The sequence below is a fragment of the Podarcis raffonei genome, chromosome 13 (genome assembly GCF_027172205.1).
Source record: "Podarcis raffonei isolate rPodRaf1 chromosome 13, rPodRaf1.pri, whole genome shotgun sequence".
Classification (NCBI taxonomy): Eukaryota; Metazoa; Chordata; class Lepidosauria; order Squamata; family Lacertidae; genus Podarcis; species Podarcis raffonei.
Window position 1 is genome coordinate 2,050,487 of NC_070614.1, and position 19,878 is coordinate 2,070,364.

The 19,878-nt window shown below is 43.2% G+C and overlaps 1 protein-coding gene across 1 annotated transcript; it reads right to left on the minus strand.

Moving 5' to 3' along the window:
• Window positions 1-106: 106 nt before the first annotated feature.
• On the minus strand, window positions 107-19,874 carry SUN3 (Sad1 and UNC84 domain containing 3). The gene is made up of 13 exons (XM_053360971.1): window positions 19,814-19,874; window positions 15,470-15,604; window positions 14,569-14,666; window positions 13,479-13,569; window positions 10,935-10,990; window positions 7,767-7,855; window positions 4,314-4,342; window positions 3,481-3,652; window positions 2,922-3,006; window positions 2,318-2,433; window positions 1,244-1,411; window positions 620-712; window positions 107-346 (listed from the first exon to the last, which is right to left on the minus strand). Exons 2-13 carry the CDS (start codon window positions 15,577-15,579, stop codon window positions 230-232), a joined length of 1,224 nt encoding a protein of 407 aa, XP_053216946.1. The 5' UTR covers window positions 15,580-15,604; window positions 19,814-19,874; the 3' UTR covers window positions 107-229.
• Window positions 19,875-19,878: the final 4 nt, after the last annotated feature.

Sequence of the window (19,878 nt, forward strand, 5' to 3'; positions counted from 1 at the left end):
ATCTCCACCCCCTTCCCAATTTTTGTTCCCTAAATAGTTTAAAATTCAGCTGTGCATTTTCTATGCGGTTATGAAAGTGACAAATAAAGCAACTTTCCACAAGCTGTTAACTGTTGTTGCATATTTCTTTTATAACTGAAAAAGCAGCACAGCAAATTCTTTTCAGTTCAGCCCTGTGAGGCTTTGGCTTTATTTCTACACCAGCGAGCCGGCTCCCTTCGCAGAGCATCTAGATGTACTGCAGGTTTCCATGCACCCTGAAGCGGTAAATGCAGGTGTAGTTCGGGTGGCCCCAATTGCTCAGCACTGTCAGTTTCACATAACTCATAGATTCAGACGATTCATTCTGAAAGTAAAGAAAGTAAGCGTATTAATTATTGCCCTATTGGTGCAGCTGAATGAAATTATCCATCAGTTAAGTTTTCCCTGACATAAAATATCAGATAATCATATAGCCAGACTTCCAGAAACAGACTTCTGTTTTTCTGACTTTTACCCACAAGGTATTGGTGATCATAAAGACACACAGATCACATGGGCCAAGAGTATTAATTACCCAACTAGCTAACAACTGCATTTATTAGAATTTTGTGGTGATTTCCCATCATATTCAACATACCTTCAGTTGGAATGTTTGGATTAAATCTCCTTCAGTGTCATAAAGAAACTGGCCTAGGAAAGTTCCCTGCTCCTCCTTTTCCTCTTTTAGTCCCTTGAGGGGGGACAGTAAAAAGCATATCATCAGCACTCAAGAAATACGTTAGATCAGAAAACAAATGCACAGTTTCCAATGACAACTATGCTAGCTAGCAGCCCACATATTGGCCACACTTGCTTGGGCTGATGCGATTTGTAAAGCAGCAACATCTGGAGGGCCAAAAGTTCCCCATAACTGGCACAAACCATTTACAGCATGTTTACTCAGAAGTAAGGCCTACCAACGCCCAGGTAAGCAGATCTAGGATTTACTTTTGATACATATGCTTCTGCTGTTAATGGGTTAGCAAGAATGTTCAGGATCCCTGAACTGTAGCTGCATGCACATAAGATGTTCAAAGCATTGGGAAATTATTTCAGCTAATTTCTTTAAGTTATCAATACAATTAAAAATACTACTGTTTAAATGTTATAGAGAAATGTTAAAGAGAAAAAATCCAAGTTGCATGTTATAATAATTTCATAATTTGCTTTGAAAAATACTCATTCCCTAACTCAAATCTGAAAACTGGAATATTACACTTACATAAATGGCAAAGTCTTTGGGAGCACTAGAAATCTCTCCTGTTGGGGAGACCTTCTTAGAAATATGTTCTATTGTAACAGATTTTGGAATAATTTCCTTGGCTAGCCTGACAAGCGCTTCACCTTGATTCCCAGGGAAAGACCAGCAGTTTCCAGGGTGGTAATTGGGCTGCAAGAGAGCAGAGAAATTCTGAATGGGTTATATATTATGTGGCTAAGGTTATAGGTGCTATAATTCAGCCAAAGCAAATGAATTTAAACTGGTCCATGTAGTTAAAATTATTACAGGCAATTTACTTCAGGTTACGTTCCAAGGCACTGTGTTTAAGTGAAATCATGTATATTTGAAACACCATTGAAAAAGCCAGCAAACGGTCAAAAGTCAGACATTAAGCATTGCTGCCCCAATGCTGTGGAACACTCCTGCAGCAGAAATTCACTGGGCTTCCTTGCATTTGACTTTCAAATGTCTCTTTAATCCTTTTTTTTATACCAGCAGGCCTATACAGATCTTTAAATGGTGTTTGAGTCATTCTATATTGCTTCTAAATGGATTTTTATGTTGCTGTACACTACCCCAATGTTCTGCAGTACACGGAACCCCCCATTTAAATGCGTTCAATATGTGCAGGACTTTAAAAATTAAATATCCAGAGAAAACACCCCACCATTAATCTTTTATTTGACTTCATGCTCTGACATTTATCTTATAGCTCCCATTGTCCTTTTTCTTTGTTACTGTCGCACTCATGACTCATTTCTCTGCTTGTCTACAAAATTGCATAGCTCAAACTGTACAGTATTCTGTTTTGAACACTAAAAGGCAAGATGAACCCTGAAAAAGTTGTGACTCGAGGCAATTTTCAAATTAATCATTCCTAAATCCCAGAGAATTTAAGAAACGCTCCTTAGGATTTTACAAGAGCATTGGTCTGCCAGGCATAAGCAGTGACAAAGGTTTTGGACAGAAGATACTGAAAAGGAATAAAATGGTTACATAAGTGGAAAAAGTAGTGTAGAAAGAAAATATCCAAAATAAGAAAACATGAATACTTTCTTGAAAGTTGATTTCTACCTCAAGAATTACATCTGGAGACCTCACAAAAGGAAGCATAACGAAGGACATCCAGAAGTATTTTCCTCCATCATGGCGGTAGCTTCTAGTAGTTCTGGACTGAACAATGTTGGCACCTAAAATTAAACAGTTGTAGAATAATACTTCTGATATTTCAGGCACACAACAGTAGTATTGCTTGTCACAGAAGACTATGCAGAGAGTCTAGGCTCTGCCAAAGTGCATGTGTGTGTTTACTTTTAGCTGTGCGAGTGGCTAATGGAGGCAGTTTGTCCACAAATGCACTTTCTCACAGTCTAGAGAAGGAAAACACTCTCTGGAGATGGGAGACTACTGAAAAGGGCATTTATGCATGGGAGGAATTTTTAAAGGCTATGTCCCCAGTCGGTCTGTTAGTAATGCATAATAATAATAATCAGGAAAATGTCAGCAGGCCTTGCCCTCCCAATTTAAGGGCAGAATACTGCAGCATCTTACTGGTGGAAACTGCTTACCAGAACTAACATCGTAATGATCACGGTGATATTGACTGACTCCTGTGTTTGAATAACAAAAAATGTCCAAAATACCATGGGCAAGTTTGTTTAACAACTGTTTCTAATACCTGCTGATTTGAGGGCATAGTCGGGCATTTGGACGTCATCTTCATCCAGCTTTTCCATTAGTTTTTTAAGCATCTTTTCAATACTCTGTCAATGGATAAGAGGTATAATTCATTTATCATTACCACAATAGAAAAACTTTAAAGAAACAATGGGCAACCTGAAGAATAATATTAAATTGTGACTGCAGTTTTTCAGAAATCATAAACTATAATTATTCATTGGGGGGCAGGGGAGGCAACCTGCACCTTAGAAGGTGCAGATAATAAAGGGTTGTCGTTGGCATTTCTGTTATTGTGCCTGACTACAGCATAGGTAGAATGAGGCCGACACTCTTGCCTCCCTCCCTTGGAATGTTGCTTGTTCTTCAGCTTCATGAGATGGAAGCCAAGAAATCACAAGGCAAAAGGTTGTGCGTATGTGCTGCAGTGTGCAATGGAGTGGCATAGTGTTAGCATCCAACTTATGGTACAGTTGTCAAGTAGGCTGGTCGTTCCTGATTAGAGTAAAATAGATACAAAAGTCTGACAGTTGTTTACAAATCACATTACTTCATCTTACCCATCTTGTAATGCCCTTGCTAGTATATCCTTCCAGTACTTTACTGACAGCATGATGGGCAATGTCCTTCATACCAGATCTCACATCATGAAGCCGCAATTGTAACTTATTCACCTGCTCCTTCAGAGGTGCAATTTCAAGTGCTTTTCTTTCCAAGATGTTATTTGCCTTGCTGGGGGAAAATAATGGAGGAAAGTAATACAAAGCACTGTTCCTTTAGTTGTGCATATATGTTCTGGAGTGCATGTGTCTGAGGCTGCTTTGCTGCAATTCTAAGAATATTGTTACCTGCATTCTTTTATTGCTCTTGCATAAGCAAAGATGCATGTCTGGGACCTAGAAACTAAAGCATTTTAAACTTACTTTGCAGCCTGTGGTCTGTTTCATTGAAAAGGGCCAAAATGGGGAATCAGCTGCTTCATACAGCTGAATGGAATAAAAAGTTAATATTCCTAGGCTTCATTAATCTGTCTAACAATGGGACTTAATACTCTGCTACTAGGGCTCTCTATGTGCTAGCCCCATGTTTTTAAAACCGGCACCAGCCATTCTTTCGTTGTTAGCCCCCCCCCATTAAAATATAATTAATATATCCTCTTACCAAGTGCCTTCAGACCTGGGTATGGGGAGTGCAGTTGACTAAATGGGACACAGCTGTGGGCAGCCTGAGAGCAGTCTCACAATCTTTGTGAGACTTTTGTGGGTGAGCTGTGAGTTTGTTTAGGCCCTGGGTGGGAGCCAGGAGAGAGGGGGAAGGTGTGTCAGATGGACAAGGAAGGAAGGTACAGGCACTTGCCAAATATTTACATAAATTATTTTAAATTTGTTCTTACATTAGGGATCTCAGATCTTGTGTTTCACCCTGTATATAAAAAAAGGGGGGGGGAGAAGCAAGTTTAATTAGAAACAAGCTTACACCAAAGAGATCATTCCACAAAGGCAAGAAAGTAAAATAATGGAAATAAGAGTCTCATGCTTCTCATTACACCAGTATCCTATGCATATTTGGGTCCCAGCGAATGGTCTTGAAGCAACTAATGCAGTAGCTTTGTTGAGGTTAAGTGAAGTTAAACAATCCTTTGGAGGGGTAAGCAGCTCTAAGTGGAATATAAGCAAACTAACTCTTATTCTGAGTAAACATGTTTAAATTGGATGTTTTAATTACCCCCCCCCCATTTTTAAATAATTCAGCCACTGATGCCAAAGACAAAACACCCAGTGGCTTTTGGGTAGGGTCAGATCTAAGTAGCCCATGCCAGAAAATCTTGGTGTAGGAAAAAATGCTGGGCCATACTAAACAATATGCTAACTGAATTAATCTAGCTGATCTGGTTTGGCGCTTAGAGCAGTGGTGTGCGGCGAAATTTTTTGTAGGGTCACAGAGGCACCAGCTTGCAAGGGTGATGGGGGGCAGTATCGCACGCGTGCCTGAGCCTCGCACCTCCTTCCCTAAGCTGGGCAGAAGCTTCCTGGGCTTTGGGAAGGAGGCGCCAAGCCTCTGACAGGATGCAGAAGGGCTCTTGGACCTCGTTGGAGCATCATGCCTCCCCAGGAGGGCTGTGCTATATCATCCGATACCAGGTTTTAGATCAAATTGTGATAATCGTTTTTTTAAAAAATCTGCTTGCAATTTATCGCATATCATGTTTTTTGTGGTATTAAAAAATCACAATACTGGAAAAACCAGGAAGCTGATGCTTCTTCCTGTGGGTGCTAACTCCACCTCGGTCAGCTCTTCCCTGCCTTCCGCAGCAGCAAGAAATTGCTACAAATGACTGCAGCTTTGAGAACCGGTTGGCTCTCCGCCTCCCTGCCTGGCCAGCCATCCAGCCAGCCGGCAAGCAGCGACTTCTTCCCGCCAGGCTCCTGCTTCAGGGCGCCAGGCTGGGAGCTGGGTTCAAGCCGGCAGATTCAGACTTCAGGAGCCCCTTTTACTACCCCTTCCTTTGGCATTTGGCCCTCTTCTGCCACCCCCTCCACCTGCCTGTGTGTCCGGGTGTCTGCCCCCCTCCCGATGCCACCAGCCGGGCTAAAAGCACGGCGTTTTTTATTAACCCAGCCAAAAGTTCTCACTTCGTTTTCTGTAAGCTGCAGCCGCCCCCTTGTTAAAACTGCCCTGCTTGGGGGTGGGATGGTGTCTCCCTGACTCCCCCAGCGATGCTTCTTTCGGAGCCAGGCTAGGGCTGCGCAGAGGCTGCGGGAGCCCCAGGTCTCTCTCTCTCTCCTTCCTTGCTCTGTTAATGAGCCCCAATTCGCCTTCCCTGCTTCTCTCTCTCTCTGTGTGTGTTTTTGGATGTTTCTTCAGAATAAAAGGGGGAAAACACTCAGTGTTAGTTGTGTGTGCCTTTCTTTGGGGCAGAAGCAGCCCACGCTGCCAGCCCCAAGTTAACTCTGCCAGTCTTCAGCTCTCCCCTCCCCTGACGCAAACAGGAGGCAAATATGCTCTTGAGATGCTTGTTGGCTTGCAAGTTGCTTCAGAGTAAAAGGAACCGCCCCCCCCCCGCTTTGCGTTTGAGCCTCTTCTGGGTCTCCCCCCCCTTATGCTGCCCATTTTCTCCTAGATGGCTACGCCAAGAGTGGACATTGACGAATGCCCTCAGATGGGGTGGAAGGAGCATTAGGCATCCTTCCCAAGGTTGAAGGAGCTTGCAAATAAGTTTTTGGCTATCCCAAGAACAAGTGTGCAATCTGAAATCTGTTCATCTTGGCTGGCAATGTTCTTCAAATACAAACCAAAACACCAAAATGCAAATTTCACTTGCAAAAAAAACAAAAACAAAAACAAATTCATTTAATAATTTTGTTCTGTAAAATTTTATCCATGCTTTCCAGTTTGGCCTGGTTTATAAAAGAAATGCAAATTTTCCTGACAATTAGAATATAAATTTTGTTTATATTTTGTTCTGTTAAATTTTATCCATTCCATTCTTTCTATTTTGGCCTCGTTTAGAAAAGAAAATTAACAAACTATCAAATAACTGGTGTTGTGCGATGTATACATTCAACTAAGACTCGATAGTGAATTATATTTGAGTATCTAAAAGTGTGACACTGAATTTGCTTTTTTTCTTGTTTAGTAATGTAATTAAATTTTTAGGGAACCTTTGGTATCTATGCTACTAAATTACTTCCACAGCTTTAATTTTAGAGAAAATGTACTATTATTGGTACAGTAGTACTATAACATAACAGTTGTAACAATATGTTAAGTAAATTTTTATCAGTTTTAGAGTTAGACCCATAAGTAATAGCAGTTGCCAGGACCATGTTCACCTCTACATAGCTCCAGCCTTATTTTAGATATCGTGATATACTGAAATATCACAATGTTTAACTGGTTATATATCGTAATGTTGAAAACCAGGTATCGCCCAGCCCTACTCCCTACCTAAGCAGGGCAGAAGCTTCCCGGGTTTTAGGAAGGAGGCACAAGGCTTTAATACTCTAATTTTCCAGGAACATTTAGTGGACTAGGCTAGTCCCCCTAGTCCACTGACCGCATGCCACTGCCGTGGAGATAGTCCTCATTGCATTCACCCCCTTACTAAGGTATTTCCTCAAAGTTCAAGATCAGAAGGTTCTGCAGCTGACCTATAATCTGCCTTTAGTGCAGGGATCTTGCCAGTACAAACCTGATCACAAAAAAGCTAATGGAAGCATCACTGAATGCTCACAAAGGTAAGGTGCTCTGAGGATGAGACTCCCTAATATTAGCCAAGCTGGAAATCTTTGGTTTTGCCAAAATTAGGGTCACCACCTTTTTTACTGGCCCTGCTCTTATGCATTTAAACTGACTTAAGCTGGTAAGCTGTCCCTGGCATGAAGTCAGAAAAAGCTTCACTGCAGTGCTATTTTTCGAAAGGAAGAGGTGCTGGAGCTCACCATGAACTTTTCCCTTGTTCTCTTAGAACGGCAATGGCACCCACCTGAGAGGTGCCAGAGTTGAGCTCTAGTGAGCTCCGGCTGGAAAAAAAGCTCTGCTTCACTGGCTTAGGGATGCTAGATGCTTTAGTTGCATAGCAGGGGGTTGGACTCGATAACTTTGGGGTCCCTTCCAACTCTATAGTTTTATGGTTCTATGAAACAGATGCAGGATTAGAAAAAAGTGTAATCCTACTCTCAACACAAAGGAGATCATAAAATATTCTATCTGTGAAACCTTCAAGGACAGCATTTGTTCTGGCTGCAAATTGAAATGAGATAATGCATAAACATAATTTGTGCTCTACAATTTCTCAGATTTTACCTAGGGAGATTGTTGTAACAAAGCAAAACAAAAAAATCACCTGGATGAGATCACAAATAGAGAAGTCCCTCCATTCTTCTCCAAAAATCTGAAATTTATTTCCATCAAATAGTCCCATGTAGGTAGCACCTATTAATAATAGTAATAAAAACCCTCTTTGTATTAACAAGATTGATTATTCTCTTCCTTCTCAGCAGATTAAACATGGCAACAATCTCAGTATGTCATCCTACATGGCGGTGATTTTTTTCTAGAAAAACAGGTGCCAGCACTAACCATGAAGTTGTTACAGTAAGTGCCACACTTTTTAACAACAACAAAAAGAGATGCTGGTACTGCATACCCTGAGTACCTCCTGAAAAAAGCGCTGCTACATGGGTAGGTTAACCCATAACATGGCTTTATCTGCTTCTTTTATTTCACACATTGTGTTCCCAAGTAAAACACTTGGAGCTGGTGCAGGGGTTAAGAATGCAGAAGCCAAGCAAGAACAAAGGCTCTCTCATCAGCACTAGCGGAAACCAGAGTTAAGGTAACTAGACTGAGTACTGGGTCAGGACTGTGGAGAATACAGTTCAAATCCCTTTGCGTAGCCAGGGAGCCAGAGGGGGCTCTTAAGCCAGTTGCTATCTGCACATGCTACTCAGGGTAGCCTTGCACCATAACTCAACTTCTTAACAAAAGAAGACTTTTCCTTTCATAAGAATAAGGCCATCATGTCACCCAAATTGTTTTCCACCCAATTCACCATGAGGGAAGGAAATGGCATACACTGGACATCAGGCAGGGCCTCAGGGTGTACCTGACTTACACAGAGCCCTTAAGAAAATCAGAATCCTTGTCTGCCTCCTTCAAACAGGGGTCCCTGAGTAGGAAAGTACCTTGACACTATCAGCAGGTCAGGCAGGGCCTGAATCATGCTTGCATACCAGGCAAAAGCCCAGAGTCCTCCAACAGGCATCAATATCACTTAGTGTGTGGAATCACCACCACAGCTTTACACACCTGCACCCTGCTAGAATCTATATGCAGGGCAATCACCTGGGCTCACCTGTCCACCTTCGCTTAAGTGGACAAATGTGCTTCTGCAGAAGCAGCTTCCGGCAGGAAGATGTTCCAGTGGGTTGTGGCTTAGGTTCTCCTCCCACATGCAGTAGCAGATGAAAACTGGTTTGCATCCTGTTCCTGTCAGCTCCACCTTGTACGCACCCCACCTAGGTCAAACCTAGGATTAGGGGGCAGCTTCTCTCAATCTGCATTTGCACAGTACTCTGGAAAGGTCAGACAGGGCTCCCCATGACAACTCTGCTGTCCTCTACCTGCCGCTAGCAGCTTTGCTCATATCTGGCGGTTACAGGAAGGTCACCTCCCATTCTGGCTGGTCTTAGCAATTTTTTATTTTTTAAAAAAATTAGCCTGCCTCTAGAAGATGAGTTACCGTATTTTTTGCACCATAACACTCACTTTTTTCCTCCTAGAAAGTAAGGGGAAATGTCTGTGCGTGTTATGGAGGGAATGCCTACAGGTAGCGGGGGGGGGGGGGGATCTGCTGCAGTCGTGAGCAGAGAATCCATGGTTCCCCTTCCTTCCCTCCTCCGTGGCTCACTTTGAAACAGCAAAGCGGGAGAAGAGCCGCTGAGTGGGGAGGAGAGAGGGACAGAGAGCCTGCTTCTTTAAAGGAGCAAAGCTCCTTCTTTAAAGGAGTAAGCGGCTCCTGTCCGGTTGGTTCCTTTAAAGCAAGCAGGCTCTCTGTCCCTCTCTCCTCCCCACTCAGCTCGCTACATAGCAGCAAAGTTTTTCAGCTCACTAAGCCAGGGATGAGCGGGGAGGAGGGAGAAAAGCAGAGCCTGCTTGCTTTAAAAAAGCAAAATGGGAGAGGAGAGGAGCCTTCTCCCCTTATACCCCTCTTCTTCATTATTAGCAGCATCCTTCTCCACCCACCCCACGCGTGCTTCTTCTCCCCTTAAACCCCTCTTCTGCATTATTAGCAGCATCCTTCTCCACACACCCCACGCGTGCTCCTTGTCCCCTGAGTGCTTTTCCTTTCCTCCCCACTTAAAACGTGGTTACAAAGCACAGATCCACATGGATCCTCAGGATTTTTGCACTGGGTCACCCCAAATTCACCATCAGATCACATAGCATGTCCATGGCTACATCTTGCACCCAAAAAATCACACATCCACTGTTGCCTGGGGCCGCAGTGGTGCAAAAACGTGGTTACAAAGCATGGATCCACATGGATCCTCAGGATTTTTGCATTGGGCTACTCCAAACTCACTGTCAGATCACATGTCTGTGGCCACAGCATGAACCACAAAAATCATACATCCACTGTTTCGTTTAGAATATTTTTTTTCTTGTTTTCCTTCTCTAAAAACTATGTGCGTGTTATGGTCGGGTGCGTGTTATAGAGCGAAAAATACGGTAATTCATTCACCTATGTGCCATTCTATGCTGACCAGAAAGACACTTCACAGTAACTCCAACTTTCCATTCCCTGCTCTATAAAACATGTTATTAAATCACATGAGTAATAGCTAGTACATAGGACAGGTAACCAAAGTAACCAAAGTCCTCTATGTGCCCAACAATTTAAGGTTACTATCCTCAGCATGCTGACAAACCTGCAATCCTAAACACACTTCATAGTGAGTAAGCCCCACTGGGAGTTACTTGCGAACAGACGTGCATAGGCTAGTGAAAGGTAAAGGTAAAGGACCCCAGGATGGTTAAGTCCAGTCAAAGGCGACTATGGGGTTGCGGCGCTCATCTCGCTTTCAGGCTGAAGGAGTTGGCGTTTGTCCAGACAGCTTTCCGGGTCATGTGGCCAGCAGGACTAAACCATTTCTGGCCCAATGGAATACTGTGACGGAACCCAGAGCACATGGAAATGCCATTTACCTTCCCGCCGCTGCGATACCTATTTATCTACTTGCACTGGCATGCTTTCGAATTGCTAGGTTGGGAAAAGCTAGGCCAGAGCAACGGGAGCTCACTCCATCGTGGGGATTGGAACCACCAACCTTCCGATCGGCAAGCCCAAGAGGCTCAGTGGTTTAGACCACAGTGCCATCCACGTCCAGCATAGGCTAGTACAGTAAGTTCCACTGAATTATGTGAATCTTATGTCCTTGTAAACATAGCTAGCCATAATGTACACCAGTGCATACTCAGTGTATACTTAGCCCCGTAGGAAGAAGCGCACCAAAAAACAGTAGGAACAGCGTCACCCAAGACACAACTTTCTGAGCAGAGCTCGCCCTGCAAAACAACAAAGAGAATTATTCTAGCATTACATTCTAGTCATATAAAACTTTGAACAAACAGCTAAGTTAGCTACTCCAACTTAGACACCCCAGAAAGCCCAGACTGTTGGTTCTATTATGGGCTTGATACTGTTTACTGATTTCAGGTATACTGTACAATAATCTGGTTCTAATTTCAATAAGATGGCTCCTCCAGATTTTTTAAGCATTCACTCCGATTTGCTTGAACAAATCTTACTCATCCTGTCTTTATTGAGCTTTCATTTTTATTTGTTTGCAGGGAGGTTATACAACAATGAACATTCATCCTGATTTTCTGGTGGGGTGTTTTTACATTTCCATTTATCATTTGTTCATTCTACACTTGTCAATGTATTTCCTCACCACTTTCCTGCTTCTTTTTAAAAAAGTGAACATGTGGAGACAGGAGACAGTGCTTTAACTGTTCAAATCTAAATTTCCTGGTATGCACTTTCAATCTCCTGCAAAATAGTGACAGTTTAGAGGCATCTAGCTTGATAGTGAAATAGAGTTAGTGGATGCAACCTGGAGAAGTTCCCTTTACCTTTTAAAGCTTGCCTCCTTCTCAACCCCAATTAAGTGTTAGAAAAGCTCATGGAGAAATTGGCAGAGCACATTTCCCCTGTTTTGAATGAATCCTGTTTCTGCACAAAAGCATTCATTGGCCTGCACAAGTGTATATATCTGGAGCGACTCTCCAAACTAGGGGTGGCTGGCATCGCTTTGCGGTGGTTCCAGTCCTACTTGGGTGGTTGTTCCCAGGCGGTGTTTCTTGGAGAATGCTTTTCAGCCCCGTGGAACCTTCAATGTAGGGTTCCGCAGGGCTCAATCCTATCCCCCATGTTGTTTAACTTCTACATGAAACCACTGGGTGGGGTTATCCGGAGGATTGGAGTACGTTGTCAGCAGTATGCTGATGACACTCAGCTCTATTTCTCCTTTACATCTGCAGTGGAAGTGCTGGACTGAATGAGAGCCAACAAAGTGAAGCTCAATCCAGATAAGACGGAGGCACTGTTAGTGGGTGGTTCCCTAGATCAGATGGGTGGGAGATCACGTGTTCTTTTTTAGATGGTGCATAAATTTGGTGGCCAGGTTGCTCACCAGAGGAAGACGGTTTGAGCATCTTACACTGATCCTGGTCCAACTGCACTGGCTACCAATTAGTTTCTGGGCCAATTCAAAGTGCTGGTTTTGACCTATAAAGCCTTAAATGGCTCAGGACCACAATACCTCAAGGACTGCCTGCTTCCATATGAACCTACCCGAACCCTGAGATCATCTTCTGAGGCCCTTCTTCATGTGCCTCCTCCACAAGAGGTCCGGAGGGTGGCAACACGAGAACGGGCCTTCTCTGCAGTGGCTCCCCAGTTGTGGAACGCTCTCCCCAGGGAAGTTCACTTGGTGCCTTCATTGTACACCTTGAGGTGCCTGGCAAAAACGTTTCTTTTTAACCAGGCCTTTGGTTGATCTGATTGACATCCGATGCGCTTTTAAATTGTGGTTCTTTTTTGGTGTGTGGGGGGGGTGTGTTATTGGGTTGTTGTTTTTATTTTGATTATATATACTGTGGTTTTTATGTTGCTCTTTTCTGTGAACTGCCATGAGACCTCCTTATATAGGGTAGTATATACGGTAAATTCAATAAATAAGAATAAGCATGCATCATTGTGGATATCTCTGTGCAGGTGGAGGACTCAAACTGAGGAACCAGGTATTGCTTACTCCTTTGTCAGTCCCCCTTTGTACTGGTACATCAGTGCAGTACAATATATCACCAATATTAATACCTTGCAAAGTACAAAAATGGCACGGCGGCATGGTGCTAACACATGGCAAAATATTTTGCATGCCTCAGAAGGGATTCCACTTGTTACAAAGAACGTGATTTTTCCTTCCAATGCAACAGAAGCCATAGGGGCCCTAATCTGGATCACGACTGTGGTAAAGGGTTGAAGCCTTTCCTGCTCCTGCAACCCTCCTGATCCTGATAAGCATCTCCAGTAATGTAATGTGGTAATGAAAGGGGTGGGGGAACCACATGATTAACATCACATCAAATTTGACTGTAGGCTGTACCATAATTTGTTACTCCAGTTATTATGTTATGTTACACCTCACAATGTGGGTCCCTAAATATTCCTGGGTGGTCCGCACAATAAGGGATGTGTATTATTCACTGGGCGATCTCCAGTCATCTCAGGCAGCGGGCGGGAGCAGAGGCAGCATCTGCGCTGGCCCAGGTGTGAAGGAAGTGGAGTTAGTTTACTAGTGGGTCTTGAAAGGATGAGTAGGTTTACTTGTGGGTCTTGCTTAAAAACACGGGAAAGTACTGTGTTACAGTGCAATTCTAACCATTAGAAATGTCGTATTAAATTCAGTGGGGCTTACTCCTGGGAAAATGGGGTTAGGATTGCAGCCTTTTTTCAGTTTCAGAAAACATTCCTGCCCCTCATATTTACCTTGATAAAGTGATGCAGACTCTTTTCACTAAGCAAAATGGAGTTATTAGGCTCAGCCCTATCAAATTACAGATGAGTCTAGTGAAACTTTCTGGAAAATACACACAAGAGGACAATTAAACAATGCAACACATCGTTAGAATGACTTTACAAAGCTCATGCTATGCAATTTCATGTTTGCTGTATTGGTCATATTTATTCAGCAGATGCAGTTAATTTGTTAAGACCATACTTGCTGGCAGTTTTCCAGGAAAATGGGGAGGGGGGTATATTGAAATCAATAGGAATTGAATGTGCTTAACTTTCAGGAGATCACACCTTATATTACAGACATACTAATGAAAATTACTGGAACATGCTTTACAATTTGTTTTTTATAAATTGAAAAGATATAGCAAAGCTATAGCCAAGCATGAGAAATGTAATTTTCCCCACAACTGAAGAATCTCTTATTTCTGTGAAATTCCAATTGTATTTATTGTCCTTATCCAACACAGATCCATTCTTCAGTATGTAACCTCAATGCAATAATTTCAAAAGAAATGTTCTCCATTTTCAATCATGCTATTGTATTGACAAGCTGTTTGAACTAATGTTTATTAGCCTCATTAATCAAGATTTGAAAAACAAAACAAAACCCAAGATTAAACTCTTTGGACACCAGAAAAAATATGAAAGTTTATGTCAACCAACTCCCCCACAGAAACGCTGCAAACCCATAGCATTATGAAAATAGGCAGTAAATTTGGATAAAACAAGAAAATAGGTAATTGTAGTGGCCCAATATGACTTTAGAACAGAGTCACAAAATGAGCTCTTGAGCTTCCAAAAATATTATTTCGAAATAAAAGGATAAGAGCAAAAAGGAACACTGTTTCAAGGGACAAACTACTTTAATTTAGTCAACCTGACCATTTTGAATCATTTTTTTCTTATTATGTTTGGTATTTTTTGTTTGTTACACAGGACTGAAGGATGTGAAATAGTGAAGGAAATCTTGTCAACATGTTGGTTCAGCATCTGGGTTCACAAACCATAAAAAAATGCAAAAGCCCCCTTATAAGTGAGTAATAACTACAATTGAACTTACTCTTGGGTGGGCATGGACACTGAACATTTTTCCCTTTATGAGAGAAGAGAGGGTGGCTGTTGGTGCAGCTGCAAGGTGATTTTTTTCCTTGGGACAAACTACAAAATGAAAAAAGTGTTAAGAGCTCAAGAAATGCCCAGGTGGATTTGACCAAAAGTCTTGTGTTCCGATGCTTCTGGAAGAACCTAAGCAGGGCATGAAGGTGACGTTCATCCTCAGCATCTGCTGTTCAGAATCTACTGCTTCTATACACACAGATTAATTTAGCTGCTATGGCTGGTACATCCCTGAAAGGCTAAGCTTATTCCGTTCTTTTTAAAATCCATTTAATCTACAGGTCACAATTTCATCTGTCCTGAACCTGAAGGAGCTTCATTGAATGACCCCAGCTTCTAAATTATTAATTCTAAGTTCTGTTTTATTGGACTAATTTTACCTGTCTTTACCTATGTATTGCTTTTGATATTTCTACATTGTTTCATGGCATCTTGGATGCTAACACAGACATTATAAGAAATATAAATAAATAATTAGAAAGGAAAACAAGTTTTTTATCCACTATCTATAGCAGGATGGTGCAACCTCTCAGACACAAGAACATGAAAGCCACACACTGAATTAAATTTCCATATTGTAAATTAAAGTGTTTGTGTTATTTAACAGTTAATGTTATTTAAAATATTTAATTAAATATATATAAGTAAATACATGTAATAGATTTAATATCCTTAAATAATATGACATACAAAGTAATGTCTGTGCCATGCAATCCCCAGCCCCAAGCTACTACAGCTGGACAGCTATTTGGGAAGAATAAAGAGAGAACATTTTACCACATCTGTTATATTGTATGTTTCTTGAACACTGAAATAAATTAGTTAATATTCAGAACCATGCATACCTCTCCAAAAGTTGTTGGGTGTCTGATGTGTCATTGTTACAGCCATTGTTTGCTTCATTAGAGTCTTCTGTTGAATAGATACTCCCTGAGCTCTTTGGGATTCTGTACATATTTTTATGCGCTTATTCCTTGATGCTAAAATAATATGAATAAGGAAATATATAAAAGAGAACTAAAAAGAATTGCAGCATAAAGGTAAAGGTACCCCTGACCGTTAAGTCCAGTCGTGGACGAATCTGGGGTTGCGGCGCTCATCTTGCTTTACTGGCCGAGGAAGCCGATATTTGTCCGCAGACAGCTTCCGGGCATGTGGCCGGCATGACTAAGCCACTTCTGGCGAACCAGAGCAGCACACAGAAACACCGTCACGGGGATTTGAACCGCCGACCTTCTGATCGGCAAGCCCTAGGCTCTGTGGTTTAGACTACAGCGCCACCTGTGTCCCTAATTGCAGCGTATACTGACCTAAAATAGCTAACAATGTGCCATTTTAAATGTGGGTGAAATGTTCATTACTGTATATATAAACCACATGTCTGAAACACCACAGAAAAGGTCCTGAATAAATTGACCTCAAATATTTCTCTGCAACGTCAAAGTGGAAAACCTCCCCATTGTCTCTTTCCTTACAAATCCTGTCCTCACAAATCCTGTCTTAAGGGCACATTCAAGATATGAACAGGGTGTGAGCCTGTGATCTAGGTTCTACGGCTTGCCAATCAGAAGGTCGGCGGTTTGAATCCCCGCGACAGGGTGAGCTCCCGTTGTTCGGTCCCTGCTCCTGCCAACCTAGCAGTTCGAAAGCACGTCAAGTGTAAGTAGATAAATAGGTACCGCTCCAGGCGGGAAGGTAAACGGCGCTGCTCTGGTTCGCCAGAAGCGGCTTAGGCATGCTGGCCACATGACCTGGAAGCTGTCTGCGGACAAATGCCGGCTCCCTCGGCCTATAAAGCGAGATGAGCGCCACAACCCCAGAGTCGTCCGCGACTGGACCTGACGGTCAGGGGTACCTTTACCTTTACTTTAATAACAAAAGAGTGGCCAAAACCCAGATAATGCAATCAGGTAACTTGCCAGACAGGAGATAAACAACACACTCAGGATTCTGTTTTAGACCACCCCTTCTGTGGTGTATGTATGATGCTTCTGGGGGTGGTCTAGAGTTTGAAGGTGGGCAATTTTAAAAGTCTGTAAGGGCTTGCACGCTTGTGCTCAAGGTCTCCCCCCCCTCGTGTGTGTGTGGGAAGCACCCTGTTGCAACAGCTTTAATAAAGATCAGGCTTACTAGCTGCCTTGCTTCTCAATATTCTCTGGTTGGCCTCTGTTATTTTCTCCTACCAATAGGGAACCTATAAAGAGGACTCTATATGGGCTCTTGGGTACCCCAAGGGAAAAGGAGGTTTTTTTTACTTATATCAGTGTGAATGAAAAACATATCAAACATGCCATTATTTAGGCATTATCTTTGAAACTGCTATGGTCATGATGATGCCCAAGTCCCTTCTAATTTCTGGGGTAGCCAGGCCAGCTTCTTGGGGCCTAAGCATGGTCGTTAGTATAACAAAGGAAGCGGCTTTGTGCTGGAGAGCAAATGGGTGGGTTCCTCTCCCTCGCTTGGCAGGTGACGAGAAAGAGTTAGAGTGGGGTGTGAGAGAGCTGGGCTAGCAGGCAGAAGTTGGGGGTCAGAGCCATGCCTTATTTTGGCTTCAACCCAAGGCTGTGATTATGGGAAGAAGCAAGACCTTCTGTGGTGTTAATGCTTTGAACCCATTGTAGGCTCAGGTTGTATATGCAGTGGTCCCTTGGTTTATGAACTTAATCCGTTCCGGAAGTCCGTTCTTAAACCAAGGCGTGCTTTCCCATAGCAGCGGGGGACTCAATTTACACTCAACAGGAAGTGAAACATGTTCTGCTTCCAATGCAAAGTTCACAAACCAAAACACCTACTTGAGGGTTTGCGGCGTTCTTAATCCAAGTTGTTCATGAACTAAGCTGTTCTTAAACCAAGGTACCACTTATGTGTATCACTTTCAGGGAGGGAGAGAAAGTGGCGAGGGCAACCAATATTATTACTATTATTGGAGGGGCACTTTCTACTTGAAATTAGAGCATTTCTTCACCTTAAGCTGGACCTAAAATTTCAACAAAAGTATAATTTCCTGAAAGAAGTAATCAAACAAAAGTAAATTTAAAGGAATGCTGTTGAAGTTTTACATATCAAAACTCCTTGAAAGGATTTGTACAGAACCAAGAAGAGGGGTCGCAAAAAGCCTCAAAGAGACCAATAGATATATTTAAGGAAACTAGACTTGGTCTTGGTTGATCTTATGGAAATGCAGCCTTTTAATGATCCTGTAACCAAATAAATCCAGTTCAAAACCTGACCTCAGATAGACAATTGCTGCACATGGAAGTTCTACTTTGAACAAACAATATACTTTTACTGGAAGGGATGTTCATTTTCCCTTTGGTCATACAGTCATAATACTTCCTAGAATTCCTTTGTATTCAAATAATATATTGCCTACTTTTTATGTCCTTTATGAACAAATGTGTTGAGGGTGTGGCTGGGTGTGAATGCAAACGTGTGCAGCGGAGGGTTGCCAAACAGGGTCTTTGACAGGGTGACAGAAAGCCTAGTTTCACCCCTGAAGAATAATCTGAGTTTCCACATGCAAATTGAGTTGTCAAGTACAGGATACTCAGCTCCTCCAGAAGATGCTAAGGTGATTTAAATGCAGATGGCAGACAGATGCCCCTCAAATAACTGCTCATTATCAAAACTGGTGACTGGGGGCGGCCACCGAGACCATATAACACCGGTCTTGAAAGACCTACATTGGCTCCCAGTACGTTTCCAAGCACAATTCAAAGTGCTGGTGTTGACCTTTAAAGCCCTAAACGGCCTCGGCCCAGTATACCTGAAGGAGCGTCTCCACCCCCATTGTTCAGCCCAGACACTGAGGTCCAGCGCCGAGGGCCTTCTGGCGGTTCCCTCATTGCGAGAAGCAAAGCTACAGGGAACCAGGCAGAGGGCCTTCTCGGTGGTGGCGCCCACCCTGCGGAACGCCCTCCCATCAGATGTCAAAGCGATAAACAACTACCTGACATTCAGAAGACATCTTAAGGCAGCCCTGTTCAGGGAAGTTTTTAATGTGTGATATTTTAATGTATTTTTGGGTACTATGGAAGCCGCCCAGAGTGGCTGGGGAGGCCCAGCCAGATGGGCGGGGTACAAATAATAAATAATAATAATAAAAAAACCTTTCACTTGTTTGTTCAGCAACCAGGATGGCCAGATTCAACCATTTCCCACTATTCTGAAAGGAATTATATAAATTATAGGAATCACTCATTTCACAGCCAGCTCCCCTCTCCACTGCATGCCTTAGCGAAAATGTAGAAAAACACTGGATTCAAAGGCAAGTGAGCTCTGGACCCAGCACTGCCCAGGGCTCACTTCTGCTTCGCTTTAAGGACAGGTCTATTTTCCTTCTCCCTCCTATATCCACTTCTAGTGGGGGTTTATGGCAAAATTGCCATGCCCATGCTTCTGGAGGCCTTTAGAAATAATAGTTAGGGAAATGTTTTCTCTTTATTTAATGTATTGTAGAATTTTCTACTTGCTTAGATTGTAGCTTTGCTATCTAAAGCAGCATTTTTATATACAGTGGTACCTCGGGTTACATACGTTTCAGGTTACAGAAGCTTCAGGTTACAGACTCCGCTAACCCAGAAATAGTACCTTGGGTTAAGAACTTTGCTTCAGGTTAAGAACAGAAATCGTGTTCCGGCGGCGTGGCAGCAGGAGGCCCCATTAGCTAAAGTGGTGCTTCAGGTTAAGAACAGTTTCAGGTTAAGAACAGACCTCCAGAACAAATTAAGTTCTTAACCTGAGGTACCACTCTATTCTGCCACTCAGGGGTGCCCCACAGCGGCGCCATGCTGTCACGCGCTCTGGCCCCTGGGCTGGGGCCTGCACAGAGGTGGCCAAGGCCAGGGCCCCCACAGCAAGAATATTGTGGGCGCCCCCGGGGGTGGTGCCAGCGCTTTGTCCCTCCTATTTCATAGAACAAGCCGAGCTGTCTTGGTGTGAGAGCTTCTCGTGGGGACAAGATTAAGATCACCTCTCTGCAGTGCGTATCTGGGGACACACACGAGTGCTGGCTGTGCACGTGTCAATCCAGCTACACCCTCGTGGTAAGGCGTTCCTGTTCGGACAAGCCACCTCAGAGGCTAAGGGAGCTGAGGTGACTTCCATCTGCCTCAGGGCTTTCACTTCTCTCGACTCCAGGGCTTCGCCCTTTTGTAACCCGCCTTGAGGCGGGCGGGCGGGCGGCTCACCTTGCCGGCTGAGGAAGCCCCCTGCCGCTGGGGTCGCCCTCCGTGGGGCGCAGTGGGGCGCCGGC

What these genes read in the sequence shown, in the direction of transcription:
- SUN3 (XM_053360971.1), bottom strand. Translation starts at nt 15,579, where the DNA reads ATGTACAGAATCCCAAAGAGCTCAGGGAGTATCTATTCAACAGAAGAC. An exon ending in GCTGTTCCTACTGTTTTTTG is followed by an intron (nt 7,856 to 10,934) that starts GTGCGCTTCTTC and finishes TATTATTAATAG; the next exon opens with GTGCTACCTACATGGGACTA. An exon ending in CTATGCCCTCAAATCAGCAG is followed by an intron (nt 2,434 to 2,921) that starts GTATTAGAAACA and finishes GTTTAATTTTAG; the next exon opens with GTGCCAACATTGTTCAGTCC.